This window comes from Dasypus novemcinctus, chromosome X, assembly GCF_030445035.2.
Source record: "Dasypus novemcinctus isolate mDasNov1 chromosome X, mDasNov1.1.hap2, whole genome shotgun sequence".
Classification (NCBI taxonomy): domain Eukaryota; kingdom Metazoa; phylum Chordata; class Mammalia; order Cingulata; family Dasypodidae; genus Dasypus; species Dasypus novemcinctus.
Window position 1 is genome coordinate 35,476,461 of NC_080704.1, and position 15,081 is coordinate 35,491,541.

A 15,081-nucleotide genomic window follows, 5' to 3' on the forward strand; every position below is an offset into this window, starting at 1 on the left:
GGCTAACAAATTTAATCACCAATATTTGGACCATTCCAATCATGGCATCCCAAGAAAGATATAACAGAGCTGGAAAAGATCCAGGGACAAGCAACTAAGATGATCGAGGGGAAGGTCTACTTTCATTCAAGGCCATACTAAAAGACTAAAAGGATTTGATTTCTCAGACTGGGATGATGAAATTAAAAAGGGGTTGGAGGCGGGGCTTGGGGGAGGGGAATGTATGATTAAAGTACACTGTGGGTAATTATGAATGTATTCTTTGAATGCCAAAGTATTTCATTGGGGTCATTCCTTCATCTTAAAAGGATGTAGATTCAAGGCAAACTGAAACATGCTTTTATTTACATAAACATCAGTAAATTTATGGAACTATTCCTAAGCCAGGGCTGAGGAGAGGAATGGAAAAGGTTGAAGAAACCACTTGATCACCTCAATGCCAGTCGGTCTACAATGCATTATTAGGAGTTGGACATGATGCATCCTAATTTTTCAAGTGAAAATTACTAGGTTAACTGACCAAACATCCATTGGCGTCTATCTGGACCAAGTTCTGGGCTAGTTGCCCTGTTATTCAGACCCAGTGTGATACTTCTTATCCTCTTATTATGGCATCTATGCAGAAACTTCCTGCATACAAATTTGGGATTCCTAAATTCTTTTGACAGTCCAGACACAGAAGAATAATTTTCTAACTCATTAAGAAAGCATGAAAGTCCCAACACTTGGCTCTGTTTGGTTTACCCATATGGGAGTATGCAACATAAAAAGGTGAAAGAAATCCTAACAGAATGCAGCAGCTGGTTAAAGGCTATTATATTGAAATTTTCATGAGGTTGACAGTAGGCCAAAAAACTACAAAATGGCAGAGAGTGGAAAAGGCAGTTGTAACAGGTTGAACATTGTTGGTGATTATTTTTTCAGTGGCAATGAAAGCTGTAATCAAATAACCTGAAAGAGATACTGGCAGAAATAAGAGAGCCCCGAGGGAGAGGGAATATGAAAACTGTAACAATGATGTATGGTATAGACTAATAAACTAGACAAACATGAAGTCTGAAGTATCAAAATCAAGGTTCTTAGCATCCTATGTATAGCTGGGTGCTGGGAGGTAGACATAAACACTGCCTGATTTGCAGTCTAGAGCAAAAGATGTTGCTAATGATTTAAAACCTGAAGGAATGAGTGCACAACTCAACAGTCAAGTAGGAACTGTGCTATTGGTGTAGATTATCAGTTTATCCCGGCATTGAAAAGGAAAAAAATTAAAAGCATTAAAAGAAATAGCCAGAGAAGATACCTGGTTTTGCAGTTGGCAAGGGTGGTGAAAACTCTTAAATAGAAATCAAGATAAGAGGGAAAATGGGGACTGGTTGAAGCAATGTCATTGTAAATGTATTATTATTTTATTGGACCAATAAGGCATCTGAGATTATGAATGGCACTTGCCAGAGCATCAAGTCCATAGAACCTTGTAGGTATATCAAAGTAATTTGCTTTAAAAACTGTGTTTTGGACAATGGTAATGGGTAATAAATTGCAAATGGCATTAATAATCTGTTTATTGACAATAGACTCAATGAACATGTGTTCTTTCTATATTACAGTTTAACATTTTAGGGGTATATTTGAGAAACTACATAATCCCTACTTTCAAATAGATTATAATTGTAGAGACAATTGTTCTACCTAAAGTTTCTTTGAAAAAAGATGTAATTACACATTCCAGGAACAAATCATTTCAGAGGCTTTTAGGGTCTCCATACTCACCTTTCTACTGACTTTTCCTATCTGTTGTTCTATGTCTCTTACCACAAACAGGAAGACTGCAAGTCCTAAATTATACACCAAGATTTGAACTCTCTAAAGATGTACCTGGAGAAGCTGGAGTGTTTTTTGAGAGGACATACTATGAATCTAACTGAGCAGTATAAAAATAAAATTTCTATACTTTTTGTAAACCAAGAATTTATACTATATTAATAAATTAAAATAATTTAAAAAATAAAGACAAAATTCTTGAAAAAAAGATAAGATCCTAGGTCTTTGAACTTGGACAAGACCTTGGACTAAGTCATACTCATTGATTCTTGGAGCTAGAAAGGACCTTAGATATCATCCATTCCAACTCCTTATTTTATGAATGAAAAAGCAAGGTATGTATAGGGTAAGTGACTCACCCAAGGTCACACAATAAACTACTTACAGAGCAAGGATGAGAACTCAACTTTTCTTCTTCCCAGATCTGTACCTTTACCAGTACCACTACTATGATTTCAAGTACATGAAGGAGCATCAGACAAATGGAATACTTGGTTGCTCTCTAATCCCACTGAGGAAGAACAAGAGACTAATTTACAGGGGAGGGAGGTAATCACTCTTCTGGAAATTGTCTCCTTTGAATTTTTTGGACTGAATTCATTTTTGCTTGCCTTCAGCAACTGACTGGGATCTTTTCTAGTAGACATAACATCAGAAAGGGCAGTGGGGCTGGAGGATGCTAGGAATCCCTATGAGACCCTTAATGAGCCTGAAAGAGATAATAATTTGGAGAGTAATGGCTTAAAGATGTCTCTGGTGTTTCTGCGTGATGGAACTGGACTCAGAGGGGATCTCTTTTCACAAAACTCGCATACTACTTTACTGGAATTGTAGTTGGTGCTGGGGTTTGAGATATATTTGGGGGATTTGAATCTCTGGACTGACAATATGATGCCCGGGCCCAGAGCCTCAACAGACTTCAGCTCCTACACTCTGATTTATTGGACTTACCCCACTCAGCTAACATGGAGTTGAAGAAGGTCAACCACCACACCATGGAGCCTAGAGTGTCTACAACTGAAAGCAGGAGGAGTGCATCCAGTATCCATGTGGAATCCAAGCCCCCACTTGACAAAGATGTGCAATGGACACAACCAATCCAATGTTCACAGAGAAAATGTGGCATGGGCGTGGGAAGGGTGGCCATGGTGGTTGCTGGGTGCGGGGAATAGGAGGAAGAGATGAGATGTGGAGGCGTTTTCGGGACGTGGAGTTGTCCTGGGTGGTGCTTCACGGTCAATTAGGGGACATTGTAGATCCCCCCAGGGCCCACTGGATGGAACGTGGGAGAGTGTGGGCTATGATGTGGACCATTGACTATGGGGTGCAGTGATGCTCAGAGATGTACTTACCAGGTGCAATGGATGTGTCATGATGATGGGAGAGAGTGTTGCTGTGGGGGGAGTGGGGGGTGGGGGCGGTGGGGTTGAATGGGACCTCTAATTTTTTGAATGTAATATTTTAAAAAAATAAAAATAAATAAAATAAAATGACAATTCTACCCCCCCCCCAAAAAAAGAATGGAGGTCCAAAAAAATAAAAAAATTAAAAAATTAAAAAAAATAAAGATGTCTTGGATTCTATTTGGTACCATTATTATTATTATTTTCAGATGGACCTAAAACTTTATCCATAATAGAAAAACAGTCTTTATTTCAGTTCATAAAGGAATTGGATAAAGTAAGAGCTTTATAAAAACTGGTTGAAAACGTAGCAGGTCTCACACATCTTAGTCAGAAATGAAAATATGTGACAACAAATTGAGGTAGAAGATGGATGTTAAGAGTTTGAGTAAAATTGTTCCATAAAATGTAGCCTGGAAGTAAAGCAATACAGTACCCGTCTAAATCAATATATTTGTTAATAAAACTTGTGATTCTAAGTAGGTATCTAAAATATGTAATTTAGGGTGACTAAATTAATGAATTAAAACATAGAAAATAAGAAAATTAAAAATCAGGATCAAAGTATGTTCAAAGAGAATTTCCAAAGTTAAGAGGTATCTCCTCTGGAAAAATTTCTAAGACAAAAGGTAAACCTAAAGAATGTGTCAAAAGAGTCCTCTTACTGCCATTCTTCTGAGATAACAAAATAGAGGCATAAAATCAAATTTCTTGAGAACTGTAGTAATGAAGATCTAGGACCAATATTATAGCTTTAGAACTAAATTATGAAGAATTGATGGGCAGTAGAAGAATAAAAACAGACCAGATCAAAGATGGCAGGCTGAAAAAAATGGGAAAGCATTTAATATGTTAGTCTGATTCATGGCAGGAACAAGTTCAATGACTTCTGTTTATACTGAAGACTATTCCGTGAACTCAATTTTAATTGTTGTTGGGGGAGAGTAGCCAATTCCAAGTTAAATCTAGGTTAGACACTATTGCCGCCTTGACAAGAGACTGTCAAGGTATTATTAAAACTCAGTATCCTCTCCCCTTTCTCTTCCATATCAACTCGATGTATCATAATTCATATTTCATGCATCTTCCTTCAGAAGGCATTTCCAGGCACCTGTATTCCTTTCACTGGTACAAATGGTCCCAGAAAGCTGTAACATTCTGTCATTGTCAGGTGACAAATGCCGGGTGCTCTGTATCTAGAATGAGCATCTCAGGTTCACAAATCTCCAGGACTGCTACTGACCACCTTTTGAGTACATGAGGTATTCAGTCCCCTAAAACAGTGTGTGTACATATAGCTCTAGAATCTTCCATCTTTGTCTGAAGAAAGAATGTGGGGAAATCCCTAAACAAATGAAATTGTTTTTGCAAATATTCACTCCCACTATCAACAATATTGCCTGGAACTTTTTGTTCTATTGTAAATTTGCCCTCTGTCTCCCATCACAACACATACCACAAATGCTGCTTTAAATGGATTTTTCCTTAAAGGCTGTTCCTATTGCATCAGCAAATTTACAGTGGTAATTTTAGCATGAGTTTACCATCTAAGCTTCTGCAAGGAAGAAATAAATAGGTATTGTAGGCCAGGCTAGCACTGGGTTTTAAAAAACGAATTCATTCTTGAATACACAGATTAGCCACAAGAAATGCTCCTTTAAGAATGTGACTCTTCCAACTTACTTGATATAGTAGGGCACTTTGTTTGGTGAGATGGCTCTCTCCCAGGGACCCTGGACAGAAGCTGAAAAAGGAAAAAAGAATGCAAGTTCACCACAAACAGGAAAGACAACATTAATCTCCAGAATTACAATTTTACACTGATATTGTTCTGTTTGCTCAGTTGCCCATGAAGGCAGGACGGATTAACCTGCTGTTCTGAAATTTCTGTCCTAATCTAAGTGAAATTGAACTCATTCAGGCACAAAGATAAATGCAAAGGAACAACAACAAAAGAAAGCTTTTCCACTCTTAAACCTATAGAACAGATAAGAAACAGAACGAATGTTCAGACTGACTGGTTTACTCTTCTGTCTCCTCCGTTGGGCGCTTTTCTTAAAACACTTCCTGTGGCTGCTTCTCAATATCTTTTACTATTTGACTGACTGGGTTTTATTAGTTCGGCAGCTGAAACATCCCTCTGTGCTATATTTACATTCTAAGTTATTGAAGCTAAAGTGCTACACTTATCACTCTGGTGTGCTTGTTTTTCTCTTTATTTGGTTTAAAGAGAATCCAATTTTATTTACCGAATATATCTTTAATTGGTGCTGCAAAATGTCAGCTGACCAGCATGATCTGATTAGCAAAGATAACCAAACAGGGAGAGACTGGCACCAGATACCGGGGTGTAATAAAACTTTTGTGATGAGTGATGAATCCTATAGGTGAAATTAAATTTCACATACTGGGAATACGTTTTATAATGAATTTATTGTGTATTCGTCAAATCAATCACCATTAAATCTTCTTTTTAAAACAAGTTAAGTTGTAGGGTTTTTTCCTTTCCTAGAATGGAACCTCTAAAAATACCTTTTATATACAGTTTAACCTCATGTTTGTCTTTCTCTAAGACAGAATAAATGTGTTTAAGAGGCACTCAAACACTTCCTCAACAATAAAATGTTCCTTCTGAATATAGTTTTAAGATGCTGGAGGGTTTTTTTTTTTTTTAATAGCTTCCCCCATCCCCAGCCCTGATATGGCTCCCTTGTCTATTTGCTGATTGTTGTTTTTTTTCTCGCTGTTTTTGTGCTTGTTGTCTGCTCGTTGTTTGTTTTTTTCTTTAGGAGGTACTGGGGAACTGGACCCAGGACCTCCCATGTGGGAGGTGGGTGCCCAACTGCTTGAGCCACATTGGCTCCAAGACACTGGAGTTTTAAGAAACATAGACTATCACCAGGAATAGAAATATAAGAGACATTCTCATTAACATCCAGCAATTTTATGTGTATGCATATATTTTTCTGAATTTCATCCTGTGCATAACTGAAGTACAGCTGATGTGGACCATTATTTCTTCTATGAAAATCTCCCTCCTGAAATTGTCTCACGGAAAATTCGTGCCATATGATATGGAGATGTAAGAAAACGTCAAAGCTAATCTATCCTTGACTACACTGTGTAATATGAAAGAACAGCTTCTAATAAAAGTTAACTTCACCCATGCCAGACAATTTAAGGGTAATGAAACTACAGATTCTTTGTTTTATATAGAGTAATAGAGGGAACAAATCACCCACCCTTTAACAAGACATGCCACTTTGACCCTTGGCAATATGTCACTTAAAAGACAAAGGAAATGAATTCATGTTTAGCCACTAATTCTGCTTTTTCATTTCGGAGATGGAACTTTTTAACATGGGGACATTTGTCTGGTGTTTTGAAGTGGTGCTCCATCTTCCATCTCTCTGTCCTTCTCTCTCTCTTTTTACGTCTCCCTCACTCCTGCCCTCCTTTCTCCTCTTTCTCTGGTTCTTATTTTCTGCCTGACTCTTCTTTTTTTCCGTTTTTCTTCTCTAGGATACAGCTTTCCTGCTCAGATTTGTTCAGAGAGTAAATTAGGTCTGATTTAAGAACTTGGGTTGGACTCCCTGACCTGCCTGGTCAGAGTTGGATGTTATGGAAACCTAAAACCCAAGACCTCTCGAGCATGAAACATGGCAGAGGGCCAGAAACCATAGATCCTGTCTGCTCAGAGCATCCTCTTCTTAAAATCACAGCATCATAAAAGGAAGAAGAGAACTCCAGAGAGCGTTTGGTCCAGCTCTCTCTGGCTGTGAATGCCAAGCTGGTGAATACCTTAAATCAAGAAAAGAACGGCTATTCATCTCTTTAAGTTCTCAGACTGAGCCCCCACAATTTCTCTCATTATCCCTTCCCTTTTCCTTATCACTCTAATGGTCCAGAAATTCTTTCTGATTTGGGGTATGTCCTCTGGTAGCAAGAGAGTCAGTTTGAATTCCCTGGGTTATTCCTTGGTACCTCTCAGAAAGAAGTGTGTTAGAGAGGTTTGCTGGCTGCCCGGTCTGGCTGGGCCTGAAACAAACTTCAAGCAGATAATCTGAGCAAGAGACAGAGGAAAAACAGGAAGTGCCTGGCTGAGCCAGCTGCAAAACCCACATAGAGTATCTACAGTTGCCTTCGCATTGTGAAAAACTAACGTGGTAGAATAGTGATCAGTATCCGCTTGAATAGTGATCAGTATCCGCTTGAGCTGAATAGTTGAAGAGACTGAATTTTTTCTTTTACTGAAAGTTATTATAAATTCCAGATCGGTCTGTGATTTTAGGCTTTTATAATTGAAGTTCTTAATTGTTCATTTTTTCTTAACATCCTCCAGCCCCACCAGATTGCCACTGGTCTTAATGTATTCCCCTGAAAGACATTTCTTCCCCTTTGACTCACAGTTCATAAACTCACCTGAGCAACTACTTTGCAGTCCTCACGTGGACCCATCAAGTTTTATACTCAAAAATGCCCTTGGTGCAACAAAGAAAAGAAAAATAACAAGGACCTGCCCCCATTCCTCTCTTCCCCATCACTACCACATATGCACACATGCTGGAACTCCTTGCTTTAGAAATAACACACAATTGGAAGATGGTCCTAAGTGATTGGATGCAGTGCTCCTTCGGAAGAGATTGTTAAAGAAGGCTCTCAGTAATTGTGTTTGAGGTTGCCAGGTGATTCTGGACTTGCCTGTATTCAAAAGTTGATCAAATATACATCGGCTTTCATAAGTGTGCCCCAGAATCATCCTTTCATTTCTTGCAGCAGTGCTGACACCAACTACAGCTGTTTCTTATCACAGTGTACCAGTGGAAGTTTGTCATCCTTCACAAAGCTAACCTACGTAATAAACACACACATCTTTTATGTCTAATGTGTCCATTTTTAGTAGCCCATCAGAAGCAGATTTATTGGCAAATAGTTCTTTATATGACACCAAGCTGTCCTTTGGTATTTTCTTCCACAGATGTTTCTATAACCACTATGTGTAATTCCAATGCGGCTTTGTGATTCAGATTCTCTAGTGTAAAAATCATCCATTATCATATGGCACCAGCACCATGGGGTATTGTCTACTGAATTTAAACAGCACACTACACATGAGTTTATTTATTCCAAAACCAACCCCTGAAATTCCCCTAGTGTTACAGATGCAGTATGTCATTAAGAATGAGAAAGGGTAGCAGTTCTACCTTCAAATGCTTTTCATCTCTTGAGGTGACAGGATTCAGTATTGTGCCCAAGGTAGTTTTGAAATCACAAATACATGCCACATTATTTAGGGGAAGTTTTTCTGTCAACCATTTTATTTTATTTTATTTTATTTTATTAATTTATTTTTAAGATTTATTTTTTATTTATTTGTCCACCCCCACCCCTGTTCCCCCTGTTGACTACCCTGTGTCCATTTGCTGTATGTTCTTCTGTGTCTGCTTGTATTCTCATTAGGTGGCTCCGAAAACCAATCCTGGGACCTTCCGGAGTGGGTGAAAGGTGATTGCTCTCTTGTGCCACCTCATCTCCCTGTTCTGCTACGTTTTCTTATTTTCTCTCCATGTCTTGTTGCATCATCTTGCTGCGCCAGCTCTCCGCGTTGGCTGCACTCCTGTGTGGGGCGGCTTTCCTGTGTGGGGCATTCCCACCCAGGATGGCACTCCTGTGCGGGGCCACATTCCCATGTGGGCCGGCACTCCACATGTGCCAGCTTCCCCTTACCAGGAGGCTCTGAGCATCGAACCCTGGACCTCCTATATGGTAGATGGGAGCCCAATTGGTTGAGTCACATCCCTTTCCCATGTCAACCATTTTAAATGATAAGCAGATGGTGCCAAGCAATGCACCCCAGTGTTAAGCCATATTTTAATTGACACAGGGGCCTAACCAGAAAATTTAAAAGAATGCTAATGTTATTTAAACCATGCCAAAAGAGCACTCACAGGAATTCGGACCCAAATACAGTTATTAATCTTTCTACTTTTCTCATATTTGGTGGATTTAGAGTTGAATAACAGAGTAGGGTCAAAAAAAAAAGTGGGACCAGTTAGAAAAATAAATAACATAACGTTCACTGGAGACAAACTAGAAAACTGACCTCTGGGATTAAAAAAAAAAAGGCACTGGGGAGGAGATACTAGCAACAAGCACTGAGCTCTTCGGAGTATGCAAATTCCCTCAATGAATTTTTTCTTCTTCTTTATTTTCTTTTAAATGTTACATTCAAAAAATATGAGTTCCCCATATACCCGCCACCCCCCCCCCCACCCCGCTCCTCCCACATCAACAACCTCTTCCATCATCGTGGCACATTCACTGCACCTGGCGAATACACTATGGAGCACCGCCGCAACACATGGACAGTGGTCCACACTGTAGGATTTTATAGACATATTCTATATTGGAAATCTACTCTAGAGCAGTAGTTTCTCCCCCAAGGAGTCTTTTTAGACATTTTTTTTCCTAACTGCTCCACCCAATGAAATTTTAATACCATAGATAAATAATGGATATCTGTTTATGTACTGTATGTATAGCTTTGGTTTATACATTAAAAGAGTAAGTTTTTTTTCATCTACCAAGAACTTAAGCCAACCTATTTCATGGTATCTGCTTTGAGCCTCTAGCAAACTAAAACATAGGCACTGCACATTACTTAATGCAATCCTCCCAAACACCCTACGAAGTCGTTCCATTCCATTATTACAGATTAAGAAACCAAGGCTGAGAAATGAACAGTAAACTAACCCAGGTCATGCAACTAGTAAAGAGTGCAGCCAGGATTACAACCAGAGTCCATCTAGTCTTTCTATTTTATGCGTGGTATGTTAACAGGTACTATATCAATATTTGTTAAACAACTGAGTAAATCAATAAATCTTAAAAGAGGTTGTAAAGTCATCGACTTCCAGTTCTCTACACTCTGATATCTAAATTCACTCTCTACATCATTTCTACCAAATGATTTTCCAGAAGCTGCTTGAACGACCTCATTGTTAGGGAATTCACCACCTCCTGGACGAGCTCTTTTGAATTCCCCATAGCTACAGTGATGATTATAAACAGCTTCCTTTGATTCTGGTCAATATCTGCCTCGCGGTGATCTGTAAGCTCAGTCCTGCTGTACACATTTAAAATAAATTGTTCAGTTTGGAGAAGCTAATATCAAAAGAGCTAAGATGAGACCTATTTTCTTCGGATAAAGACAAAAACAGAGCCCCAATTCCTAAAGAAAAAAAAGGAATACCTAACATCACTTCACTCATGCAACAGATCGTACAGCGTACCTACCATGTGCTGAGCACTGCGCCAGCAATGGCGCTATAGTAGTAAATGAGACAGACACAGTTCCTGCCGCTTTGCACTTTAGTGTTTGTCTCAGAGGATACTTTCCAACGAGCACATCTCATATTCTGGCATTAAAATCAACCAACTGGCATTTGCTGAGCACAAGTTATGTGCTCATCCCTGCACTAGGCTAGGGATTTGGGGCAGGGGTGGAGCGGGAAAAGAGGGCCTAACATGTCCCATGCCCCTGAGGACCTTATTATTTGTTTAATACATGGGATCAGGTTTTAGAAGGAACTTAAATTATAATGGGGCTATATCAATCAGGGGCCTGGCAGGAAAAGGATGGCACGTTCAAGTCATGTCACTTGAGGAGAGTTTAGCGAAGGAGTTGTTTAGTAAGGCATGTGCAGGGAAACCACGAGAGAGAATATTAACAACAGGGAACCATTACCACCCTTAGGACTGAGGAGCCAGGGGAGAGAGCCATGAAGGGTCACCTAACAGGATCTTTGGTGCCTGGAAGCCAGCAAGGAGGGAGCTGGAGGAATAAACATTTCCGCCTCTTTCTCCATCTTCCCACGCATCTTCCACCAGGGCTCTCTATTGGCCAAACCCCAGCAGAAACATCCAATCTCCCAAGGCACACAGCAAGGTGGGGAAGCATGGAGAGTGGATGTGGAAGGGCAAAGGGCAGACACTTCCACATGCTGCCATTCTGGCAACAGCCTCCTAACTTCCCGCAGATTTTTCCCAGCTCCTCACTAGTCCAGGAGAGCACTAATAGATTAATTTCTCCAAAGCCCTATTTGGAATGCACTGCTTTCCCTTACTCACAAACCTTCCGTAGTACCACTGTCCATAAAGTAATTGTGAAGTTCCTTTCCCTGATATTCAAGGTCTTCCACATCTTGACTTTTCTGCCATCTTTTTCTCTCACTCCTTCCTTACATGACCCCTTGTCAGTGCTTTTGGACCCCCATGCTCCAGAGACACGTTGCAAATACAGTTGCCTGTACTATACTGGGTCTTCTCTTTATTAACAGAACTTGCGACTATTGGGTGCAGCAATGTTCCCCAGGCCTACGACCGTAACCACAGTCTATCTAGGCGAGGCTTCTGGGAAAGTTCTTTAAAGGTGGCTGACTCAATCGAGAGGCAGCATATGGACTATTCATATCCTCCTTCTTCCTCCCCAGAGAATGGTGCTGTAGTATCCAGGACACCAAAAGCCATTTTGGTAACCATCCCTCAGAAGCAGGTCCTGAGACCAGGATGTGAGTACCAGTAGTTTGGGTGGTGCTTCAAGGAGAGCTCAGAGGTGACACAGGGAAGGGATGAAAGCTGAGGAAGGCAGCATTCCTGCTGTGGGCACCAGAGGCTAAGTGCATCTGGAGGCCTCAGCGTAGAACACACTTCAGAGTGATCCCACCCAAGGGCTGAGGTGATTGGGGTGTTTATCTACCAACCCCCATCGGCCCTTGCTTGCGTTTACTCCTGGGATGAGGAGGGGGCCAGTAACTCTCTGGCATTTCTGGCCTGCCCCTGGCGCTGGTGAGCAAGCACCAATGGTTAGAGAAGGCCTGGAGTCAGAGGTTCAGGTGCTTCTACTTGGAAGCCTAGGTTTGGTGTGGCCAGGCCTGGGGAGTGCCACTGGGAACATGGACAAGGCCCTGACAACCTAGGCTAGAGAAGTCATGCATTATGAATGGCTGAGAAGAAAGGTATGAGAGGTGTGGGTCTCTGAAGAATATCTCTGGGAGAAACATATAAGCTACTACCTTCTTTTCATCAGTGTTATTTAAGTTTTCTGTTACATGCAGATAAACCTGCTTCTAAGTGAACCAACCCCCTCACCTTCCCAAACCACCTTTGTCTAAATCAGGAATACTAAAATTATTCATGGCTCAGCTTAGGTACCACCACTTGCACCATGCCTTTCTTTCTTCTTTGTTCTTTAATCTTTGCATAATATTTGAGTTTTTCTTTTTGATACTGTGGCAGCCTGATATTGTTTTTGAATTCCAAAAATTGATATTGGATTATGTTTGTAAAGTGGCCTGTACTTGGGTGTGATTATTATGATTAGGGCTTTGAATGGGCCATATCAGCAGGCGGTTGAGTCCCACATAGCAGAGAAGAGAGGTTGGAGTTTTTGAGCTGGAGCCCAAGGAATAAACACACAGGAGAGGAACACAGAGAAGTCAATACATGAGGAAAGAGAAAAGGCTCTATTACACACGGCAGAGGCCCCAGGAAGAGAGATAAGTCATTTACCTGATGGTTTGTAGCTGCAGAGACCAGAGTGCTGAGCAGCTGAGCCAGAGGGAAACAAGCCCTGGGAGAGGGACAAGATTTATGCCATCCTACAGCTGATATTGAAAGACGCTGGGACCACAGGGCCTTCAGAGGAAGAGGAAGGCCAAACCCTGGCAGACATCAGCAGCCATCTTGCTCCAACACGTGTCAATAGTCGTTGGTGAGGGAAGTAACTTATGCTTTATGGGCTGGTAACTGTAAGCTTCTACCCCACCCTTTATAAAACCAAACAGATTTCTGGTACTTTGCATCAGCACCTCTTTGGCTGACTAGTACAGACCCATAAACCAATATTGTTACTGTAGAAAGACAAATAGAAGAAAATTGAAAATCACCAGGATTCTTACCATTCAGGTATAACTTGTTAACATTTTCATAAAAAATATTTCTCAGACATACCTTTATTTCATGAAATTCAGATGATATCATAGATGTAGTGTTTTTTTGTTTGTTTGTTTGTTTTATTTATTTCTCTCCCCTTCCCCCCCGCCACCGTGGTTGTCTGTTCTCTGTTGTCTATTTGCTGTATTTCTTCTTTGTCCGCTTCTGTTGTTGTCAGCGGCACGGGAATCTGTGTTTCTTTTTGTTGCGTCATCTTGTGTCAGCTCTCCGTGTGTGCGGCGCCATTCCTGGGCAAGCTGCACTTTCTCTCATGCTGGGCGACTCTCCTTACGGGGCGCACTCCTTGCGCGTGGGGCTCCCCTACGCGGGGACACCCCTGCGAGGCAGCGGCACTCCTTGCGCGCATCAGCGCTGCGCATGGGCCAGCTCCACATGGGTCAAGGAGGCCCAGGGTTTGAACTGCGGACCTCCTATGTGGTAGATGGACGCCCTAACCACTGGGCCAAGTCCACCGCCTAGATGTAGTGTTTTATGCTACCTTCTTCACTCAAAGCATATTGTGAGGAAATATATAATATGAATATTTTTCCACATTCTTATATATTCTTCTACAACTGATTTTTGTTATTTTTAAAATTTGCGTACAGTGATATTCATTTTGGGGGGATACAGTTATTTCTATTTTAACACATGCCTAGATCCACGTACCAACCATCATAATCAGGATACAGAACAGTTCATCACCCCTCAATTTTTCCTTATCCTGTCCCTTTTTAGTTCATTCTTCCCTCACCCCCAACACCTGGCAAACACTGATTATCCCCAGAATGTCATAAAAATGAAATCATACTGTACGTAACCTTTTGAGATTGGTCGCTTTTACTGTGCATTACGCATTTGAGATTCATCCATGTAATGTATATCAGTAGTTTATTCTTTTTAATTGCTGAGTAGTATTCCATTGCATGGATATGTCACAGCTTGTTCATCCATCCACCCATTGAAGGATATGTGGGTTGCTTCCAGAATTTGGAAGTTATGAATTAAGCTTCTGAAAACCTTTGTGTACAGGTTTTTATGTAGGCATACATTTTCATTTCTCTAAAGTAAATACTTGCTGGGTTACAATGGATTTTTAATGTCTGAACAGCATTCCATTAATGGATATACCATAATTTATTGAAGAACTTCCCTCTTTGGGGCATTTAGGTTGTTTTTGGTTTTTCACTGTTATAAGCAAGGCCACAATGAACATCTCTGTAGATAAATCTTTGCACATATTTTTGTTAATGTTCTTAAGCAAAATTCCTAGAAGTATACTTACTGGATCAAAGGCTATGCACAGTTTAATATAATTTATACTCCTGTCAGCAGGAGTCTGTCTTTACTGATCTGGGTGGAAAGAGAATAATCCATTTGCTGCAGGTCAATAATATTTAGTTGGTATAATTTACAAGACACTTTAGATATACTGTCTGATAAGGTGTTTTATTTTAGAACATGTCTCTCATAACCCTTTTTCCCCTAATAGAGTGTAACGTCTTTGAGTTCAGAAAAGCATCTAGCAGGTTAGGTATCTATCTCAAAGCCTAACCCAGAGTCTTGGGAGGTGCCTGGATTAAGGACAGGATGCAGATTCAGAAGAACTGGCTCTACCCGTGACTTCATGATCTTGAGCAAGGTTTTTTTTCCTCCCTGAGACTTATTTTCCTTATATGCAAAATGGGAATACTATCTCCTCCACTAAAATGATGTCAGAATAAAATAAGAAAATGCATATAAAATTGCTGTGTAAAATGTTAATCTCCATTCAAGTAATGTTTGCAATTACATAGCAATTGATCTTGTCCCAGTGATAGAAACCCTAGAATCAATTTCTACCTCAGCTGAGCAACATTTATCT

The 15,081-nt window shown here is 40.4% G+C and overlaps 1 protein-coding gene across 3 annotated transcripts in view; it reads right to left on the reverse strand.

The window, feature by feature from the left end:
- DMD (dystrophin) overlaps nucleotides 1–15,081 on the reverse strand; it is a 2,676,723-nt gene that overhangs the window by 197,852 nt on the left and 2,463,790 nt on the right. For all 3 annotated transcript variants that reach the window (XM_058291720.2, XM_023592525.3, XM_058291721.2), the window contains one exon: nucleotides 4,908–4,968. In XM_058291720.2, coding sequence (XP_058147703.1) covers nucleotides 4,908–4,968 — 61 coding nt within the window. The remainder of the gene's footprint in view (nucleotides 1–4,907; nucleotides 4,969–15,081) is intronic.